At 37.6% G+C, this 19175-nt stretch overlaps 1 protein-coding gene across 3 annotated transcripts; it reads left to right on the top strand.

Moving 5' to 3' along the window:
* Positions 1-7002: 7002 nt before the first annotated feature.
* Positions 7003-18969, top strand: LOC140803447 (adenine phosphoribosyltransferase 5-like). Of its 3 annotated transcripts, XM_073159325.1 has the most exons (7): positions 7003-7226; positions 7390-7500; positions 7717-7809; positions 8055-8204; positions 8312-8370; positions 18075-18149; positions 18593-18969. In XM_073159325.1, the coding sequence occupies exons 1-6, from the start codon at positions 7136-7138 to the stop codon at positions 18132-18134; spliced, it is 564 nt and encodes a 187-aa protein (XP_073015426.1). In that variant the 5' UTR covers positions 7003-7135; the 3' UTR covers positions 18135-18149; positions 18593-18969. The 3 variants fall into 3 exon arrangements, with proteins under 3 accessions (XP_073015426.1, XP_073015427.1, XP_073015428.1); XM_073159326.1 differs by lacking the exons at positions 18075-18149; positions 18593-18969 and adding an exon at positions 17793-18065; XM_073159327.1 differs by lacking the exons at positions 18075-18149; positions 18593-18969 and adding an exon at positions 17713-18065.
* The last annotated feature ends 206 nt before the right edge of the window (positions 18970-19175 follow it).

Raw genomic sequence — 19175 nt, 5'->3', positions numbered from 1 at the left:
TTTGGATATGTTGGGTCATTGATTTTAACCACACACATTCACGACTTGCTTCATGTAGTGCAATAATCTCGGCATGATTTGATGAAGTTGTTACAAGCGTTTGTTTCTGTGAACGCCAAGATATTGCAGTGCCTCCACGAGTAAATACATATCCAGTTTGGGAACGTGCCTTGTGTGGATCAGATAAGTATCCAGCATCAGCATAACAATTATACTTGGATTAGCATCTTTTGAATACAAAAGTCCCAAGTCTGTCGTTCCTCGTAGATAACGGAATATATGTTTAATTCCGTTCTAGTGTCTCTTTGTTGGATATGTGCTAAATCTTGCCAACAGATTCACGGCAAAAGATATATCAGGCCTTGTACAATTTTTAAGGTACATAAGGGCACCGATGGCACTTAGATATGATACTTCTGGACCAAGAATATCTTCATCATCTTCACATGGACGGAATGGATCCTTTTCTATGTTTAATTATCTAACAACCATTGGAGTACTTAAAGGATATGATTTATCCATATTAAAACGTTTAAGGATCTTTTCTGTATAATTTGTCTGGTGAACAAACATTCCACATTCTTTTTGTTCAATTTGTAAACCCAGACAATACTTGGTTTTTCCAAGATCCTTCATTTCAAATTCTTCCTTCAAGTATGACACAACTTTTTGAATTTCCTTATTCGTTCCAATGATGTTTAAATCATCAACATATACAGCAATAATTACGCATCCGGATGTTGTTTTCTTAATGAAAACACAAGGGCATATTGAATTATTTACATATCCCTTTTTCATCAAATGATCACTTAGTCGATTATACCACATTCGACCTGATTGCTTTAACCCATATAATGATCTTTGTAATTTCACAGAATAACATTCCCTGGGTTTTGAACTTTGTGCTTCAGGCATCTTAAATCCTTCAGTGATTTTCATATATATATTACTATCAAGTGATCCATATAAGTAAGCTGTAACAACATCCATAAGACGCATTTCTAAATTTTCAGATACCGCCAAGCTAATCAAATACCGAAACGTAATTGCATCCATCACAGGAGAATACGTTTCTTCATAATCAATTCCAGGCCTTTGAGAAAAACCTTGTGCAACAAGTCGAGCTTTATATCTTACTATTTCATTTTTCTCATTTTGCTTTCGAATAAAAACTCATTTGTATCCAACAGGTTTTACACCTTCAGGTGTAAGGACTATAGGTCCAAAAACATTACGTTTATTTAGCGAATCTAATTCAACCTGGATGACATCTTTCCATTTTATCCAATCCTGCCGATTTTTATATTCACCAAAAGATTTTGGTTCATGATCTTCGTTATCATTTATGATGTCGATTGCCACATTATAAGAAAATATATCATCAATTTCATCTATATCTTTTCGGTTCCATATTTTTCCAGTATTAATGTAATTGATAGAGATTTCATGATTCTCGTCAGTTTGTGGTTCTGACAGAACATTTTCATCATCATGTGTTTCTTCAGGAACACCATTCTCTATTTTGTGATAATCATGTGTTTCTTCAGAAACATCATTCTTTATTTTGTGATCATCGTGTTTCTCTATGGATTTTCTTTTTCGAGGATTTTTATCCTTGGAACCGACTGGCCTTCCACACTTCAGGCGTTTAATGACATCATGAGTATCTTCCATTTGTTTCTTTGGAATTTCAATTCGAGCAGGGGCATTTGCAGCATGTATATATGATTTAGTTACACCTTTTGTGTCTGCAAATGCATCTGGTATTTGATTTGCTATTCTTTGCAACTGTACAATTTGTTGTACATCTTTTTCACATTGTTTTGTTCTTGGATCCAGATGTAATAATGATGATACATACCATGTAATTTCCTTTTCGTTATGTTTCTGTTCTCTCCCTAACATTGGGAAGATTTCCTCATTAAAATGACAATCAGCAAAACGTGCTGTGAACACGTCGCCTGTCTGAGGTTCAAGATATCGAATGATTGATGGACTATCATAACCGATATAAATTCCAACCTTTCTTTGAGGTCCCATTTTCTTTCGTTGTGGTGGTGCAATAGGCACATACACCATAAATCCAAAAATTCTCAGATGAGAAATGTCTGGTTCTTTACCAAATGCAAGCTGCAATGGGGAGTATTTATGATATGCACTTGGTCTGATGCGAATTAATGAAGCAGCATGTAAAATTGCATGTCCCCATATAGAAATAGGGAGCTTTGTTTTCATAATCATTGGTCTAGCAATCATTTGCAGACGTTTAATCAATGATTCAGCCAATCCATTCTGTGTATGTACATGAGCAACAGGATGCTCAACAATGATTCCCATAGACATACAATAATCATTGAAAGTCTGGGAAGTAAATTCACCAGCATTATCCAGTCTAATTTTCTTGATTGTATAATCGAGAAATTGATTCCTCAATTTTATTATTTGAGCAAGTAATCTTGCAAATGCAACATTTCGAGTTGACAATAAACATGCATGTGACCATCTGCTGGAGGCATCAATCAATACCATAAAGTATCTGAATGGTCCACATGGTGGATGGATTGGTCCACAAATATCACCCTGAATACGTTCAAGAAACATTGGTGATTCAGTTTGGATTTTGACTGGTGATGGTCTTATAATAAGTTTTCCAAGAGAACATGCTTTGCATTGAAACTTATTATTCTGAAAGATCTTCTGGTCTTTCAGTGGATGACCATGTGTATTTTCTATAATTCTTCGCATCATTGTTGAACCAGGATGTCCCAATCGATCATGCCAATTGGTTAATATCGAAGAATTATCAACTACCATGTTTGATTCAATGGGACTTATATGTGTATAATGCAATCCAGTAGGGAGCATTGGTAATTTTTCAATCACATATTTCTTTCCTGATTTATATGTGATAAGGCACATATATTTCTCATTCCCTTCATTCATTGTTTGAGTATCATACCCATGGGAATATATATCATTAAAACTCAACAAATTTCTTTTCGATTGTGGTGAATATAAAGCATCATTGATCAAAAATTTTGTACCATTAGGTAACAAAAATTGTGCTTTACCACATCCTTTAATCAAGTCTACAGAACCTGATATTGTATTCACCGTTGTTTTTGTTGGTTTTAGTTCCAAAAAATATCTTTTATCTCGGAGGATAGTGTGCGTTGTACCACTATCGGGTATGCAAACTTCAGCTTTGCTCATAGCATTTTTCATATCTGAACTTCAAAAAAATATGCAATGAAATAAAATTACTGAAAATACATATGTAAATATAACACATATCATAATTGTACAATAAAACATTATTACATGAATACATGAAAAATAAATTATTGTACATTTATATTCTACCATTAAATTGTTCATTTTCAGAGAAATCATTGAGAAAATCTGTAGCATCAAAATTGTTCATTTCTATCCCACCAACATGTTGATCATTTCCAGAGAAATCATTCATAAAATCACCAGCATCAAAATGAGTTGAATCACTCAAATGGTCACTGCGTTCAGTGAAGTTGGTCTCCTTTTCTTTCCCCTTTAATGATTCTTTATAAAGTTTACAAAGGTGCTCAGAGGCTCGACAAAATTTGGACCAATGTCCTGGAGTACCACATCTGTAACAAGAACTTTCATATCTTTTTGAGTGATTCTCATTAACACTTGTATTCTCATGATGCCTTTTCTGTGGATGGTTTGGGACGCTCTTTTGAGATGAGTTATAAAAATAACTATCTCTATTATTTTCAAAACCACGGCCTCGACCACGACCACGGCCAATTCCACGTCCACGTCCACGTCCACGACCTCGACCTCGACCAAAATCTTGCCTATGAATTTGATTTTGGTTCCGAGGTTTAAATTCATTTTTACTTACAGCATTTACTTCGGGAAATGCTGTTGATCCAGTGGGTCGGGACTGATGATTTCTCATTAATAGCTCATTGTTCTTTTCCGCCACGAGAAGACAGGAGATGAGCTCAGAATATCTCGCAAATCCACGTACTCTATATTGTTGCTATAGAGTAATATTTGATGCATGAAATGTGGAAAATATTTTTTCAAGCATCTCAGATTCTGTGACCTCATGTCCACAAAATTTTAATTGCGAGATTATTCTATACATCGCCGAATTGTAATCACTGACTTTTTTAAAATCTTGGAATCTCAGTGTATTCCATTCATCCCGGGCGGTCGGAAGTATAACTTCCCTTATATGTTCAAATCTTTCTTTTAATCCCTTCCACAAAACCATGGGATTTTTTTCAGTCAGATATTCACATTTCAATCCATCGTCGAGATGTCGACGCAAAAATATCACGGCTCTTGCATTTTCTTGTGACGTGCATATGCCATTTTCTTTAATGGTCTCGCTTAGACCAATGACTCAAGATGCATTTCTACATCTAGAGTCCATGGCATATAATTCTTTCCCGTGATGTCGAGCGCAATAAATTCGAGCTTTGTTAAATTTGACATGGTGGTACTAAAAAAAATTACGATGCATTTTATTAGTTAATAAATATTGTAATACAAAGTAACGGATAAACAACAAGTACAAGTATTTGTAAAAATAAAGAAAACGCACGATGAGGATATTCTCCGATAAATACAAGACTCGTGAGTATGATAACCAAAATAATTAAAAATATCCTTGAGAAAGCCATCTTCTTTTTTTTTTCGAAAAATTTGATGATGAATAATTTTTAGAGAAGAAGAGAAAGTTGGAGTGATTGAATGTGTTTGTGAGATCATATTTATAGGGCAAAAACTAGCCGTTTTTTACCATTTATGACCGTTGGTGTACAAAAAAATAAAGGTATGTATTTTTATAATTTTATGGTAATAATATGATATATATAATATTAGACATGTTTAAATAATTATGTATATCATATCATAATATTATAATGAGTGTCATAATTTATTTTGTTTAAAAACCTTATAGGCTTTTATACTTGTCGTATCCCTTACCGGGAGTGTGGGATGTTGTCTTAACATCCTCCCAGGATTTATAACAAGTTTATGAAAAATTTATTTTTATTATTTATAATAATAACATTATATTGTATATTAAATAAATACACAATAAATAAATAACAGTAAAATAAATATTATTACTTTTGTTACCTTTTTCTTCTGTTTGGAGCTTGGAAAATTATGTAGGACTTTTAGAGCTTCGTGCTGATAACGTGTTGTGAAAAAGTAAAAATTTATGGTAAAAAGTAAAAATCTCAAACTCTCAAAATTTACCAAACTACACACTTTATAATATTTTTCTCTCTACTCAATTGTTATTTTCTTCACAAATGAGAGATCTATTTATAGAGTTTCATTACATATAATCCAAAAATAAAATACATCATTATCTACATCATCACACACAAATTTCTAACTTTACAACTCTTATTTTCAACATTCAAATATTCAACTATTACTTTTTCAATATTCAAATATATTATTTCAACACGTATAGATTTTTTTTTTTAAAAAAAAATTTGACTAGTGCCCTTGGCATGTGAATAATGGAATTATTTTTGTGAGTACATATACACCAAAATTAGTTACTCCTAACTTTAATAATATGACATAAAATAATATATATATCTTGTATATATACATTTTGACATGCGTTCTTACATATGATTTTTTTGTGTATAAAATATAGAGATCATAATAAATTAAAAGTTTTTTAAAATGTAATTTCTATAATATATTTTATGTTATTATAGATATGATCATTTAATTTTTTTTCAAAAATAAACATAGAGAAAAAAATATATTTTATTAAGATATGTTAGTTATATAATAGACATAAATTCACTAAAATAAGTTTTTATATATTTTATTAAATTTTGTCTTTAATAATATAAAAATAATAGATGATGATGATAATGACATAGATACTATCAAGATTTTTTTATGAAAATTATGCCCTTTACCCCAAACCAACATGTATTGAAAATTGGCGATCAATCTCTAAATTACAAGAATAGGTTTCTTGTGAAATAGTTTCACGAATTTTTATATGTGAGACGGATCAACCCTACCAATATTTACAATAAAAAATAATACTCTTAGCATAAAAAAGTAATATTTTTTCATGTATAATCCAAATAAGAGATCCGTCTCACAAAATACGACCCGTGAAAACGTGTCACACAAGTTTTCATCAAATCATAATGCTCCAAAACACAATTTTTTGCCCGCAAAGTAATCATTCACATATATATTTTTTGACTAGAAAAGAATTGCACAATCATAATTACACGTAACTCGAAAATTTACGTACGTAGGATTACATTAATACCAGACCTAACGTGCATGCATTACAAATGCAAAAAAGTCACCAGCACGTGTCTATGCCATGTCCTAACTAAGTGACACCTTACAATGGTCTTCGGTCCATCATTCAAGAAACCACTCAAATTTTCTCTTTCAATATATCAGCCATGGGAATTATTTTTGGTCTAAAATTTTGTTTTAAAAGATATAACACTCAATTTTATTATCTACTATTTCTATTATATATTATACAAAAATAAAGATATAATTTAGGACAATTATATTGAAATTGAAATTTTGATCATCTATATTATTAAACTTCAATTTTAAAATGTTACTTTCGGGTTATTTTTTATGTGAAGTCGATATCCATTTGGGAGACGAGAATGGTCTTGAATCCTTTCAAACTATTACTTGAAAGATACATGGACAAACTCCGACGCCAAATCATCAAAGTCCTGATAGTAAGATTTTTCTTGCCCAAAATTAGATCAAAATTGACTAAGATTAAGACTGTATTTTGATTATATAACATACTAAAATCAAGGACAAATATAACAAACTGAAAAACATTTTTCTTATAAATTATTTTAATGGTGTAAAAACTATTTTACATTATATCATAAATTTTTACTGCTTTTAAAAATCCTAATTTTATGATCCAGCTATGGCTTCTAGTATAAAATAGAGCCACCATGCAAATAGATCTTCCTTAGTTCAGCTTCAATTCAACTCAAAGATCGTTTGCATCTGTCCTTTCACTTTTCCACTCTCCCCCTGGAAGGGTAAAGACTCCTGAACAGAACTGAAATTAAAGACGAAAAGGAGCTTAAAAAGAAAGATGTTCGCCGCAGAAAATGGTTTAAGGGGTGACCCAAGATTGAAGGCCATATCCGATGCCATTAGAGTTGTCCCCAACTTCCCAAAACCAGGTCTTTTTTCCCACTCGAGAAAATTTGGTTCATTTACTTGTAATCTTTGGCCACTCTCGTGTGATTTTGGGTGTATGCATGTTCTTGTGGGTTGTGGGATTGTTTTTGGAGAAATTCATGTTTTTGTTTTGTTTTGGTTTCAAGTCTTTCATGGGTTTTTCAGGGATTATGTTTCAAGACATAACGACGCTTGTCTCTAACCACAAAGCCTTCAAGGATGTTGTGGACATATTTGTTGACAGATACAGAGACATGGGAATCTCTGTTGTTGCTGGTAATCTGTTTTCGTTTGTAAGATTTCCATTGCCAGAATTGTAAGTAATAGTCAGTGCATGCAAAAATAGAGTTGATCTGTTGAAAGACATTGGATCTTGATTTCTTTCAGCCTTTTTATGATTTCATCTGTTCCAATACTGTAATTTTACTAAAATTTTAGATGGCTTAGATAAAGAAGTCAAATCTGTGTTGTTGAACTTGAATTGTGCTGTAGGAGTTGAAGCCAGAGGATTCATCTTTGCTCCTGCAATTGCGTTGGCAATTGGCGCCAAGTTCATTCCCCTGCGTAAACCAGGGAAGCTGCCAGGTGAACTTGAATGAATGGATTCATGAGAGTCTATGTTAGACTATTCTAATCGTTCTCGTAAAACGAGCACACATATAAAGTAGTTTCTAGCAAGATTTTGCTTGCACGAACCCCGGATGCATGGGATTTGACATAAACTTCCACCTCCAAACCTTAAAATCTTGTCACATTACAGTCATGCTTTTGCAGCAGTATCTTGGTAATTGGCGATTTATACTTGAGAAAATTTTGTAAGTATTGTCCAGGTGAAGTTATTATGGAATCGTACGAGCTCGAGTACGGCAATGATCGTTTGGAAATGCATTTGGGTGCTGTCCAACGAGGCGACCGTGCGTTGGTAATCGACGATTTGGTGGCTACAGGAGGGACTCTAGCAGCGGCCATAAGGCTATTAGGTGCGGCCCTGAAGTGTTTGTTCTCTTGGTATCTCATTAATATAAATTCTGGTAGCTTCTATTTAAGTTGTATATTGATTGACATCCATGCTCTTTCCATTGCCCAGAACGTGTCGGGGCCGAGGTTGTTGAGTGTGCATGTGTTATTGGATTACCCGAGGTCAAGGTTGTCACGCCCCGAGACCAGGGTTAGTCGACACCGGCGTTGTCTCACAATCACATAATTGCAAAACAACGAGCCTCGTAGTAAATCAAAATAACCAGTCTTTTTCATAACCAATAATCGTCTTTACAATGCGATAGAAATAAAATGCGGAAGCGGAATACATGATGATAAAATTAAAGACAGAATAAATTCGACTGGTCTCAAATGGAGTTTTCTTCATTACCATCCCCAAAAGTGATCTTGCTCTTCACCCCCGATTTGTTCCTCGTTCTTATCTGGGTGGGAATGTAAGGGGTGAGTATTTTGGGGAAATACTCAGTAAATGGGGGCCGATCGAGCATAACAAATATCGAGGATATACATACGAATAATTTATCGAAATTTCAATATTAAGCATGTTGAATCAAATAATAACAAACTACGAATATAGCACTGAAAATCATCTCATTTTCTATGGTTTTACTGATCAGTCCCCTATATGTTACTCCTCTAAGGGGCGAGGCCAAAGGAACGGTTATTGTAACCCACCGCATCAGGGCCTAAACAAAACATATCGAAGTTCGGAATTTCCTTTACCATTTCTAAATCAAATCATTACAGTGCATTTCAAATAATTCAACATGCTTTCGAATATTATAACTGATATCGAACAACGAATAATTCAAGGGGTTTTATACCGAATGGAAATGAATAGGTTATGCCGATCGAATTTTTAAAGTCGTATTTAAATTATTTCCTACATATATCATTCTCACAAAAATAAAAGGATTTAGTGTGCCCAAATATTTTATATAAAAATATACATATTCAAAAGTTTACCTTAAAAACAATTAAATAATAAGTCATATTTATTAAAAGAGTATAAATACTAATAGTCACTTAAAATAACTATATTTGTGAAATTTTTATATAATAAACAAAAGAAGTCCACAACAAAATAATCAAATAAGTGGACCATATTTATTTAAGAGTATAAATATCAAGGCCACTTAAATAAATATGATTGAGCAATTTTATTCAATAAAATCAGAGGCAAAATAAAACAAAGGAGAAAACCCACTTACGTTTCAAATAAGATAATCGAGAATTGAGTTTGTGGGGAGGATTTGAAGCTTCAAATGGCTACTGGTCCAAGACAGCAACTTGTGGAGAGTTTCTGAAGTGGTGGAATCTAGACTTCAAAACGCTACGGCAAAGCTTCGAATTAGCTGCTGCAATGCCTCGATCTTGGCTGAATTCGGCTACTGTCACCTTCGGAAATGGACAGATAGTGGTCTGGAAAAAAGGGCATCAACCTTGCTTCGAACCGTTGCGGGATTCTCGGGTTTTTGGATAGCTTGTTTGATCAAGCTCCTCGGCTATTCCTGGACCAATTTTGAGCAGCAACTGCTCTCGAAGAAACAGCAGGAACTTGGCTAAGGTTGGGTTGTTAACAACGATAGCAACTGGACTTCGAAATGTTACTAAAATGCCTCGAATTTGGGTAGGAGGTTGGGCCAAGAAATCTGTTTTCCAGCAACTGAACTTTCGAATTCTGCAGGTACGGGGATGAAGCTTACAGTATGTAGTATCCCTTCGGTTCACCTATATTTATAGGCTTGAATTATCAGCTCCAAGGCAAGCTCCCATCACTCCAAGATTTCTGCTGATAGCTTAGTCAACGGGTGATTACGGTTTCCTCTTCCAAGCTGAATGTGGCCCTTTTCTTGGTTCAAGTTCACGTCCGAGACTCATGCTGCAAATGGAGTGATTGTTGGCTTCTTTAATTGCAATAGGAGAGTGATTTTTGGGTTGTGAGGATTTCCCCCAAGACTGGTGCCTTCCATAATGCACGGTCTCCACATTCTCCCCTCCTTATTTTAAGTTTCGTCCTCGAAACTTGGATTAACTTGTCCTTCGAAAAGATAGGGGTATTGGTCTCTCATTTTCTCTTCGAGTTCCCAAGTGGCCTCTCTTTCGGTATGATTAGACCATTGTACTTTGACATATGGAATCGTTCGTCTTCTTAGTACTTGGTCCATTGTATCCACGATTCGGATCGGGACTTCTTTATACTTAAGTTCTTCATTCAAGTCTCCCTCGATTAAGAGTGGTTCAGCTTCAAGAATGTGGCTTGGATCTGAAACATATCTTCTTAGTTGCGAAACGTGGAAGACATTATGGATTCTAGACATATTTGGTGGGAGTGCCAGTCTGTATGCAAGTGTTCCCACTTTCCCCAGAATTTCAAAAGGTCCAACATATCTAGGGTTCAGTTTTCCGGGTTTGTTGAATCGAACCACACCTTTCATTGGTGATACCTTCAAGTATGCTTTATCTCCCGCTATGAATTCCATTGGTATTCTTTTCAAATCAGCCCAACTTTTCTGTCGATCTTGTGCCACTTTAAGTCTCTCCTTGATTATAGCGATTTTGTCCACTGTTCCTTGGATCAACTCGGGTCCAGTGATGGCCTTTTCTCCTACTTCATCCCAATATAGTGGTGACCGGCATTTTCGCCCATACAGAGCTTCATACGGCGCCATTCCGATGCTGCTGTGAAAACTGTTATTGTAAGCAAACTCAATAAGAGGCAAATGTTCACTCCAATTACCGCTAAAGTCTAGGGCACATGCTCTCAGCATGTCTTCTAAAGTTTGAATTGTCCTCTCTGTTTGACCATCGGTCTGAGGGTGGTAGGCCGTACTGAGGGTGACCTTAGTTCCCATGGCTTGTTGAAAACTTTTCCAAAAACGAGATACAAACCTCGGGTCTCTGTCTGACAAGATGCTGGCTGGAACCCCATGTAATCGTACGATGTTATTCATGTACAATGTGGCTAGCTTGTCCAAATTATAGTTCATGCGGACTGGTAAGAAATGCGCAGATTTTGTGAGTCTATCTACGATTACCCAGATGCCATCATGGCCTTGTCTAGACTTTGGTAATCCAACTACAAAGTCCATGGAGATATGTTCCCATTTCCATTCTGGAATTTCTAGAGGTTGAAGAAGTCCTCCAGGTCTTTGGTGCTCTGCTTTGACCTGTTGGCACACAAGACATTTGGAAACAAATATCGCAACATCCTTTTTCATTCCACTCCACCAGAAATTCTTCTTTAGGTCTCTGTACGTCTTGGTACTGCCAGGATGGACTGAAAATTTCGACTTATGTGCTTCTGACATTACTTCTTGTCGAAGGTTATCTATGTCTGGTACGCACAATCGTCCTTTCATCCAAAGGACTCCTTTGTCGTCGATCTGAGTGTCTTGAGACTTTGCTTCCTTAGCTTGTTCCTTAAGTTTTACTAGAACTGGGTCTCGATCCTGGTTCAACTTGACGATTTCTCGCAGACATGGTTGAGCGGAGATTGCAGCTAAGGTAACCTTACTCATATTCCTCCGACTCAAAGCATCAGCTACTTTGTTTGCCTTACCTGGATGGTAGCTTATAGTCAAGTCGTAATCCTTCAACAGCTCAATCCATCGTCTTTGCCTCATATTTAATTCCTTTTGGGTGAACAAGTATTTGAGGCTCTGGTGGTCTGTGAAGATTTCGCACTTGGAGCCATAGAGATAATGTCTCCATATCTTCAAAGCAAAGACGACTGCTGCCAGTTCGAGGTCGTGAGTGGGATAATTTCGTTCATGCGGCTTCAACTGCCTTGATGCATAGGCAATCACTCTTCCTTCTTGCATGAGTACACATCCCAACCCTTCCTTTGATGCGTCACTGTAGATGGTGAAATCCTTATCTTCGGTGGGCAAGACTAACACTGGTGTAGACGCGAGCTTTTCTTTCAATGTCTGAAAACTTTTCTCGCAGTTGTCATCCCAAATGAATTTAGAATTCTTTTGAGTAAGTCTTGTTAATGGCACGGCTATGGAAGAGAATCCTTCGACGAATTTCCTGTAATAGCCTGCCAGTCCGAGAAAGCTTCTAATGTCTGTGGCGTTTCTCGGTTTCGGCCAATCTAGAATTGACTCCATTTTCTTTGGATCTACTGATACTCCTGCTTCCGATATCACATGCCCTAAAAAAGACACACTGTTCAGCCAGAATTCGCATTTCTTGAACTTGGCGTAGAGTTCTTTCTCCTTTAAAGTTTGTAGAGTGAGGCGGAGATGCTCTTCGTGATCTTCGTTGCTAGGAGAATAGACAAGGATGTCATCAATGAATACCACTATAAACCGATCCAGGAACGGCTTGAATACTCTGTTCATTAGGTCCATAAAGGCTGCTGGTGCGTTTGTCAGACCAAAGGGCATCACTGTGAATTCGTAGTGTCCATACCTTGTCCGAAAGGCCGTCTTTGGGATGTCTCCAGCCCTGACCTTCAATTGGTGGTAGCCCGTTCTCAAATCCAATTTGGAAAACACTGTGGCTCCCTTAAGCTGATCAAACAGGTCATCTATTCTCGGAAGAGGGTATTTGTTCTTGATAGTGATCTTATTCAATTCTCTATAGTCAATGCACAGCCTCATGCTCCCATCTTTCTTCTTGACAAAAAGTACTGGAGCTCCCCATGGAGACGCACTTGGTCGAATCTGCTTTTTGTCTAGCAATTCTTGAAGTTGCTCCTTTAGCTCCTTAAGTTCAGCTGGTGCCATTCTGTACGGTGCCTTGGAGATGGGTGCCGCTTCCGACACTAAGTTGATTTCGAACTCAATTTCACGATCCGGGATTGTCCCTGGTAGTTCCTCTGGAAAGACGTCTTGGAAATCTCGCACGATAGGGATGTCCTCTGGTTTAAGTTCAATCTCCTCCTTCACTACATTAACCATTGCTAGATAGATATTTTCTCCAGATTTCATGGCTTTCCATGCTTGGGATGCGGAAAGAAGTGACTTCCGTTTCTTGGATTTGCCATGATACACGACTTCTTTTTGGCTCGGGGTTCGGAGCCTAACACTCTTTCCCTTGCAATCTACCATCGCATTGTTTCTTGCTAACCAATCCATTCCTAAGATGATGTCGAACTCCACCATGTTCAGTTGTATCAATTCTGCTTGGAATAGGTGCTCATGGATACAGATTTTACACTGTCGGTGCACTCTATGTGTTTCGATTGTCTTACTAGTAGGAGTTGCTACTCTAAATGGTTCGACTAGTATTTCAGGTGTAAGCCCTAGTTTCTTAGTGAACCTTTTAGATATGAATGAATGAGTAGCACCACTGTCAAACAACACATAAGCTGGCATTTCATTGACAAAAATAGTACCTGCCACGACATCGTTTGCATTATCTGCTTCTTCTTGGGTTATTGCACACACACGAGCGTTGGGCTTATTCTCCCTTGGTTTGTTTGGGTTTGCATCAGCATTAGGCTTTGTACTTCTCTTCAATGGCTCGGGGCAATTAGCAATTCGATGCCCTAATTTCCCACAATTGAAACATGCTCCCGTCTGTCGGTGGCATTCTCCAGAATGACGATTATTACATTTGGGGCACATCTTTGGTTCTTGGTAAGTTGGGTGGGACGAAGCACCTTTGAAGGATCCACTGGACTGATTTGGTCTCTTGAATGGCGGCTTCCCCTGGGATGATTGTCCAGTAAGGTGCCGCTTATTCTTGTTCTCGTCCTCACGACGCTTGATGTCTGTCTCAGCTCTTATTGCTGCTCCCATTAAATCAGTAAAGCTCGTAGGTTGGTAAACTGCTAAGGATGACTGAATACGGCTGCTCAATCCCTTTTTGTATCGGTGCATTTTCAGAACCCCATCTACCATGATTGTCGGGGCATAAGTTCCAAGGTCATTGAATCGGGAGGTGTAATCTACTACTGACATGTCTGGAGTTTGCGAGAAATTCTCAAACTCACTCAATTTCTGTAGTCTGACTTCTGTTGGGAAATAATGTTTGAGAAAGACATCTCGAAATTGTTGCCAGGTGATTACTCCGGCGGCTGTCAGGGCAGGTGAGACTGTTTCCCACCACTTGCTTGCCTTATCCTCCAGGAATGGCACTATCACCTCTACTTTAAGTGCCTCAGGTATTTCCAGCAGTCGCAGTTGGGTTTCCACGCTTTTCAACCAACTCTGGCTACTCTCAGGGTCGGCGTCTCCCTTGAACACTGGGCAACGGTTCTTACGAAGGGACTCATAATGATGCTTGATCCCATTCTGTGCCGGTGGTGGTTGTGGCTGCTGATTACCATTGGGGTTTCCCAAACCCTGGATGGTTGTTGCCACTATGGTGGCTATAGCTATTAAATCTGCTTGGCTCAGGCCCACTCTGGGAGGTGATGGCGGTGGAGGTGGATTTCCGTCAGGATTCGGATTCTCATTATTGTCATTGTGGTTGTTGGCGTACCGTGGGTTGCGATTGGCTCGTGGAGGTCTTCCGGCCATTTCCTACAAGTGTACAAGTTTCTAAGATATTTGTTGCACAATTTGATAGAATGCATTGAATAATTTGTGCGAAAGTAAATTGACGCCAACAAGTAATCGAACTAACAACGTTTATTGATTTCTCAATTAAACATAAACAACTGAATGGGAATTTATTGGAATGGAAAAAAAAAAATGGCAACAACGGAAATAAACAAAAAAAGGTTCACTAAAATATTCTAATCTGATATCTCTCCATTCCCCACAGCTACGTCAGGTGGGGCTTCCTCCTCTTCGGAATCCTCCTCCGGCATCTCCGGGTCTAAAAATTCTGCCAGCTGCATCTGCAGACTTTGATTCTCCGATTCTAATTCAGCAATCTGTTCCTTATGAGTCAGAATCTTCCCTATCGCGTTGTCCAACTCATTCTTTGCACGCGCGCAGTTGGCTTGATCCTTCTGGATGAGTGCCTTCTCCCTTGCCTTCCTTTCGTCTATCTCCCTTGATAGCCTTTGGTTATTTTCTGACAATTGCATGACCACCTTCCACGACTCTTCCACTCTCTCCTTATCTCTTACCCGTGCGTGACGAGCTTCAGCCAATTCTACGGTACGTCGGTCCAATTCATCCATAGCTCGTTTGGTTTGGACCCTCGTCAGTTGTAGTGACTCTCGCAGTTCGCCGTTATCTTCATTAACGAGTTGAAACATTTCATATACCTGATCGACCCTCTTTTCTGCTGCCAATAGCTTGGTAGTCAGATCCTCCACTTGCTTCCTCCTCTCCAGGTTGCTAGCTCTTAGCCTCCTAGCCGTCCTATCGTGGCGTGCTAGAGTCAAATCATCTAAACGTAGAAGGGACTGGGCGCGCGGGCGAGGTCGGGGACTGTCTAGTTGGAACGTCTCTCTATGAGTAATCGAAGCTACACTCTTACGGGCAGTCAAACGTGTGCGAGCCATTTCCTGAAATAACGAGAGGAAATGTTTAACAAGTATCGGAAAAGCGGTCAAGGAACATGATACAAAACAAGGAATATTTTCCAAGGGTTCTAAAGAATGAATCATAAGGATATTGATGACAAAGTTGGTTAGGAAAATGATTAAGCTTTTGCCAAAATTTGACTTCGTCAAATTTCCTATGGCAATCTCCCATCCGGATTATGAACCTGGTGTGCTCTGATACCACTTAAATGTCACGCCCCGAGACCAGGGTTATTCGACACCGGCGTTGTCTCACAATCACATAATTGCAAAACAACGAGCCTCGTAGTAAATCAAAATAACCAGTCTTTTTCATAACCAATAATCGTCTTTACAATGCGATAGAAATAAAATGCGGAAGCGGAATACATGATGATAAAATTAAAGACAGAATAAATTCGACTGGTCTCAAATGGAGTTTTCTTCATTACCATCCCCAAAAGTGATCTTGCTCTTCACCCCCGATTTGTTCCTCGTTCTTATCTGGGTGGGAATGTAAGGGGTGAGTATTTTGGGGAAATACTCAGTAAATGGGGGCCGATCGAGCATAACAAATATCGAGGATATACATACGAATAATTTATCGAAATTTCAATATTAAGCATGTTGAATCAAATAATAACAAACTACGAATATAGCACTGAAAATCATCTCATTTTCTATGGTTTTACTGATCAGTCCCCTATATGTTACTCCTCTAAGGGGCGAGGCCAAAGGAACGGTTATTGTAACCCACCGCATCAGGGCCTAAACAAAACATATCGAAGTTCGGAATTTCCTTTACCATTTCTAAATCAAATCATTACAGTGCATTTCAAATAATTCAACATGCTTTCGAATATTATAACTGATATCGAACAACGAATAATTCAAGAGGTTTTATACCGAATGGAAATGAATAGGTTATGCCGATCGAATTTTTAAAGTCGTATTTAAATTATTTCCTACATATATCATTCTCACAAAAATAAAAGGATTTAGTGTGCCCAAATATTTTATATAAAAATATACATATTCAAAAGTTTACCTTAAAAACAATTAAATAATAAGTCATATTTATTAAAAGAGTATAAATACTAATAGTCACTTAAAATAACTATATTTGTGAAATTTTTATATAATAAACAAAAGAAGTCCACAACAAAATAATCAAATAAGTGGACCATATTTATTTAAGAGTATAAATATCAAGGCCACTTAAATAAATATGATTGAGCAATTTTATTCAATAAAATCAGAGGCAAAATAAAACAAAGGAGAAAACCCACTTACGTTTCAAATAAGATAATCGAGAATTGAGTTTGTGGGGAGGATTTGAAGCTTCAAATGGCTACTGGTCCAAGACAGCAACTTGTGGAGAGTTTCTGAAGTGGTGGAATCTAGACTTCAAAACGCTACGGCAAAGCTTCGAATTAGCTGCTGCAATGCCTCGATCTTGGCTGAATTCGGCTACTGTCACCTTCGGAAATGGACAGATAGTGGTCTGGAAAAAATGGCATCAACCTTGCTTCGAACCGTTGCGGGATTCTCGGGTTTTTGGATAGCTTGTTTGATCAAGCTCCTCGGCTATTCCTGGACCAATTTTGAGCAGCAACTGCTCTCGAAGAAACAGCAGGAACTTGGCTAAGGTTGGGTTGTTAACAACGATAGCAACTGGACTTCGAAATGTTACTAAAATGCCTCGAATTTGGGTAGGAGGTTGGGCCAAGAAATCTGTTTTCCAGCAACTGAACTTTCGAATTCTGCAGGTACGGGGATGAAGCTTACAGTATGTAGTATCCCTTCGGTTCACCTATATTTATAGGCTTGAATTATCAGCTCCAAGGCAAGCTCCCATCACTCCAAGATTTCTGCTGATAGCTTAGTCAACGGGTGATTACGGTTTCCTCTTCCAAGCTGAATGTGGCCCTTTTCTTGGTTCAAGTTCACGTCCGAGACTCATGCTGCAAATGGAGTGATTGTTGGCTTCTTTAATTGCAATAGGAGAGTGATTTTTGGGTTGTGAGGATTTCCCCCAAGACTGGTGCCTTCCATAATGCACGGTCTCCACAAAGGTAATTGAAATAGCTTATTCCCTGTGAATTCTTCTCTTGTTCAGTTGATTATCTGTAATATTTGTTCCATTTTATGTTAGATTGTAGTATGTGTGAAACTCTTAACCAGAAAGTAATGCGGGAAAGCCCACATTTTTAGCCGAAGCAAGTATCCGTGTTCTTGGGGATGATTCTTTTGAAAGCTATGTTTGCATGAAGATTTCATTGGAGCAATGAATTTCGAATGATTAACAGATTTGAAATGACCAATAATTTAGGATTGGAAATGCCTTGATTAGTTGATATAGTTCAAAACGTAATTGGATTAGTCTGAAAGATTTGAAATCCAAATCTACCAAATCTTTCGATCCCAACTTTTACAGGGGCGTTGCAGCAGATTGGATGGAAGACCACTCTACATCTTGGTGGAACCTCGTCAATAGAAATTTATTTTCTAGGTACTCCGGATTCGCACGCCCTTTATTCCTAGTTATTGCACATGCTCGGTACGAATAACTGTGGTCACACAATGGATAAATGCCCCTAAAACTTGGTCATTGCACCAGTCTGGCTCACAATATCATCAGTATATCCCCACCGCGTCGGTGGTCACTGGACAGATTCGCAATATTTATCTCGACAATGATCGAAACATATTCTGCACATCTTTTTTGTACTTTCTAAGTATCGGTTAGAAGAAGGCTAATGATTTCGTAAAGCAAGAAAGTTATGTAAAATAACTCTCCTATATAACGAAGAACACACACTCATGGTTCCTGAATCCTACCTGTGGTCCTCAAGAGTAAATACCGCATAAGTTCTAGTTGTACCCTCTAGCAAATTAGTCGATTATCACCGGCACTATATATTCACTTTGTCTCTCGTCTGCGCATTTGACCAGATATGGGGTCGAGTTCTTCCGAGAAAATTCGTGTCATTGAATTCCCTGAGCTACGCAGGATGGTGTAAGTTTCAGAGATTGCATATGAAGTGAAAATTCTTCTGCAACTGGACTCTAGCATGTTCAAGCTGCTATCGACTTACTATCGGCTGTGGGACAAGTTCTTGCATCATTTTGTTCCCTTTTTTTCCTTCTATGTATTGTTCTATCTGTGTATTCACCTTTATCTTCTCATTACATTGTTTGGTTTGGTTATTGCAGTTTTTTTTAGTCACGAATTTTTCCTTATTTTGATGATGTTCTGTAATATCTAACGTAGGTTCGATGTCTACTACTGGACTATAGCTTCTTCTTATTAAGTCTGTCCTCTTGCAATATGGCAGTAATTAATTTTTGTGTTTCATGCACATTATAATAAGATAAAAATTTGTGTGAGACGGTCTCACGGATCGTATTTGTGATACAGATATCTTAATATTATTTTTTATTGTGAATATCGGTAGAGTTGATTCGTCTCACAGATTAAGATCCGTGAGACGGTCTTACATGAGAGCCACTCTAATAATAATGCATTCAACGCTTA

Source organism: Primulina eburnea, chromosome 10, assembly GCF_022965805.1.
Source record: "Primulina eburnea isolate SZY01 chromosome 10, ASM2296580v1, whole genome shotgun sequence".
NCBI classification, from domain to species: Eukaryota; Viridiplantae; Streptophyta; class Magnoliopsida; order Lamiales; family Gesneriaceae; genus Primulina; species Primulina eburnea.
Note: the sequence above shows the minus strand (reverse complement) of the source record. Positions and strands in the feature narration are given on the sequence as shown.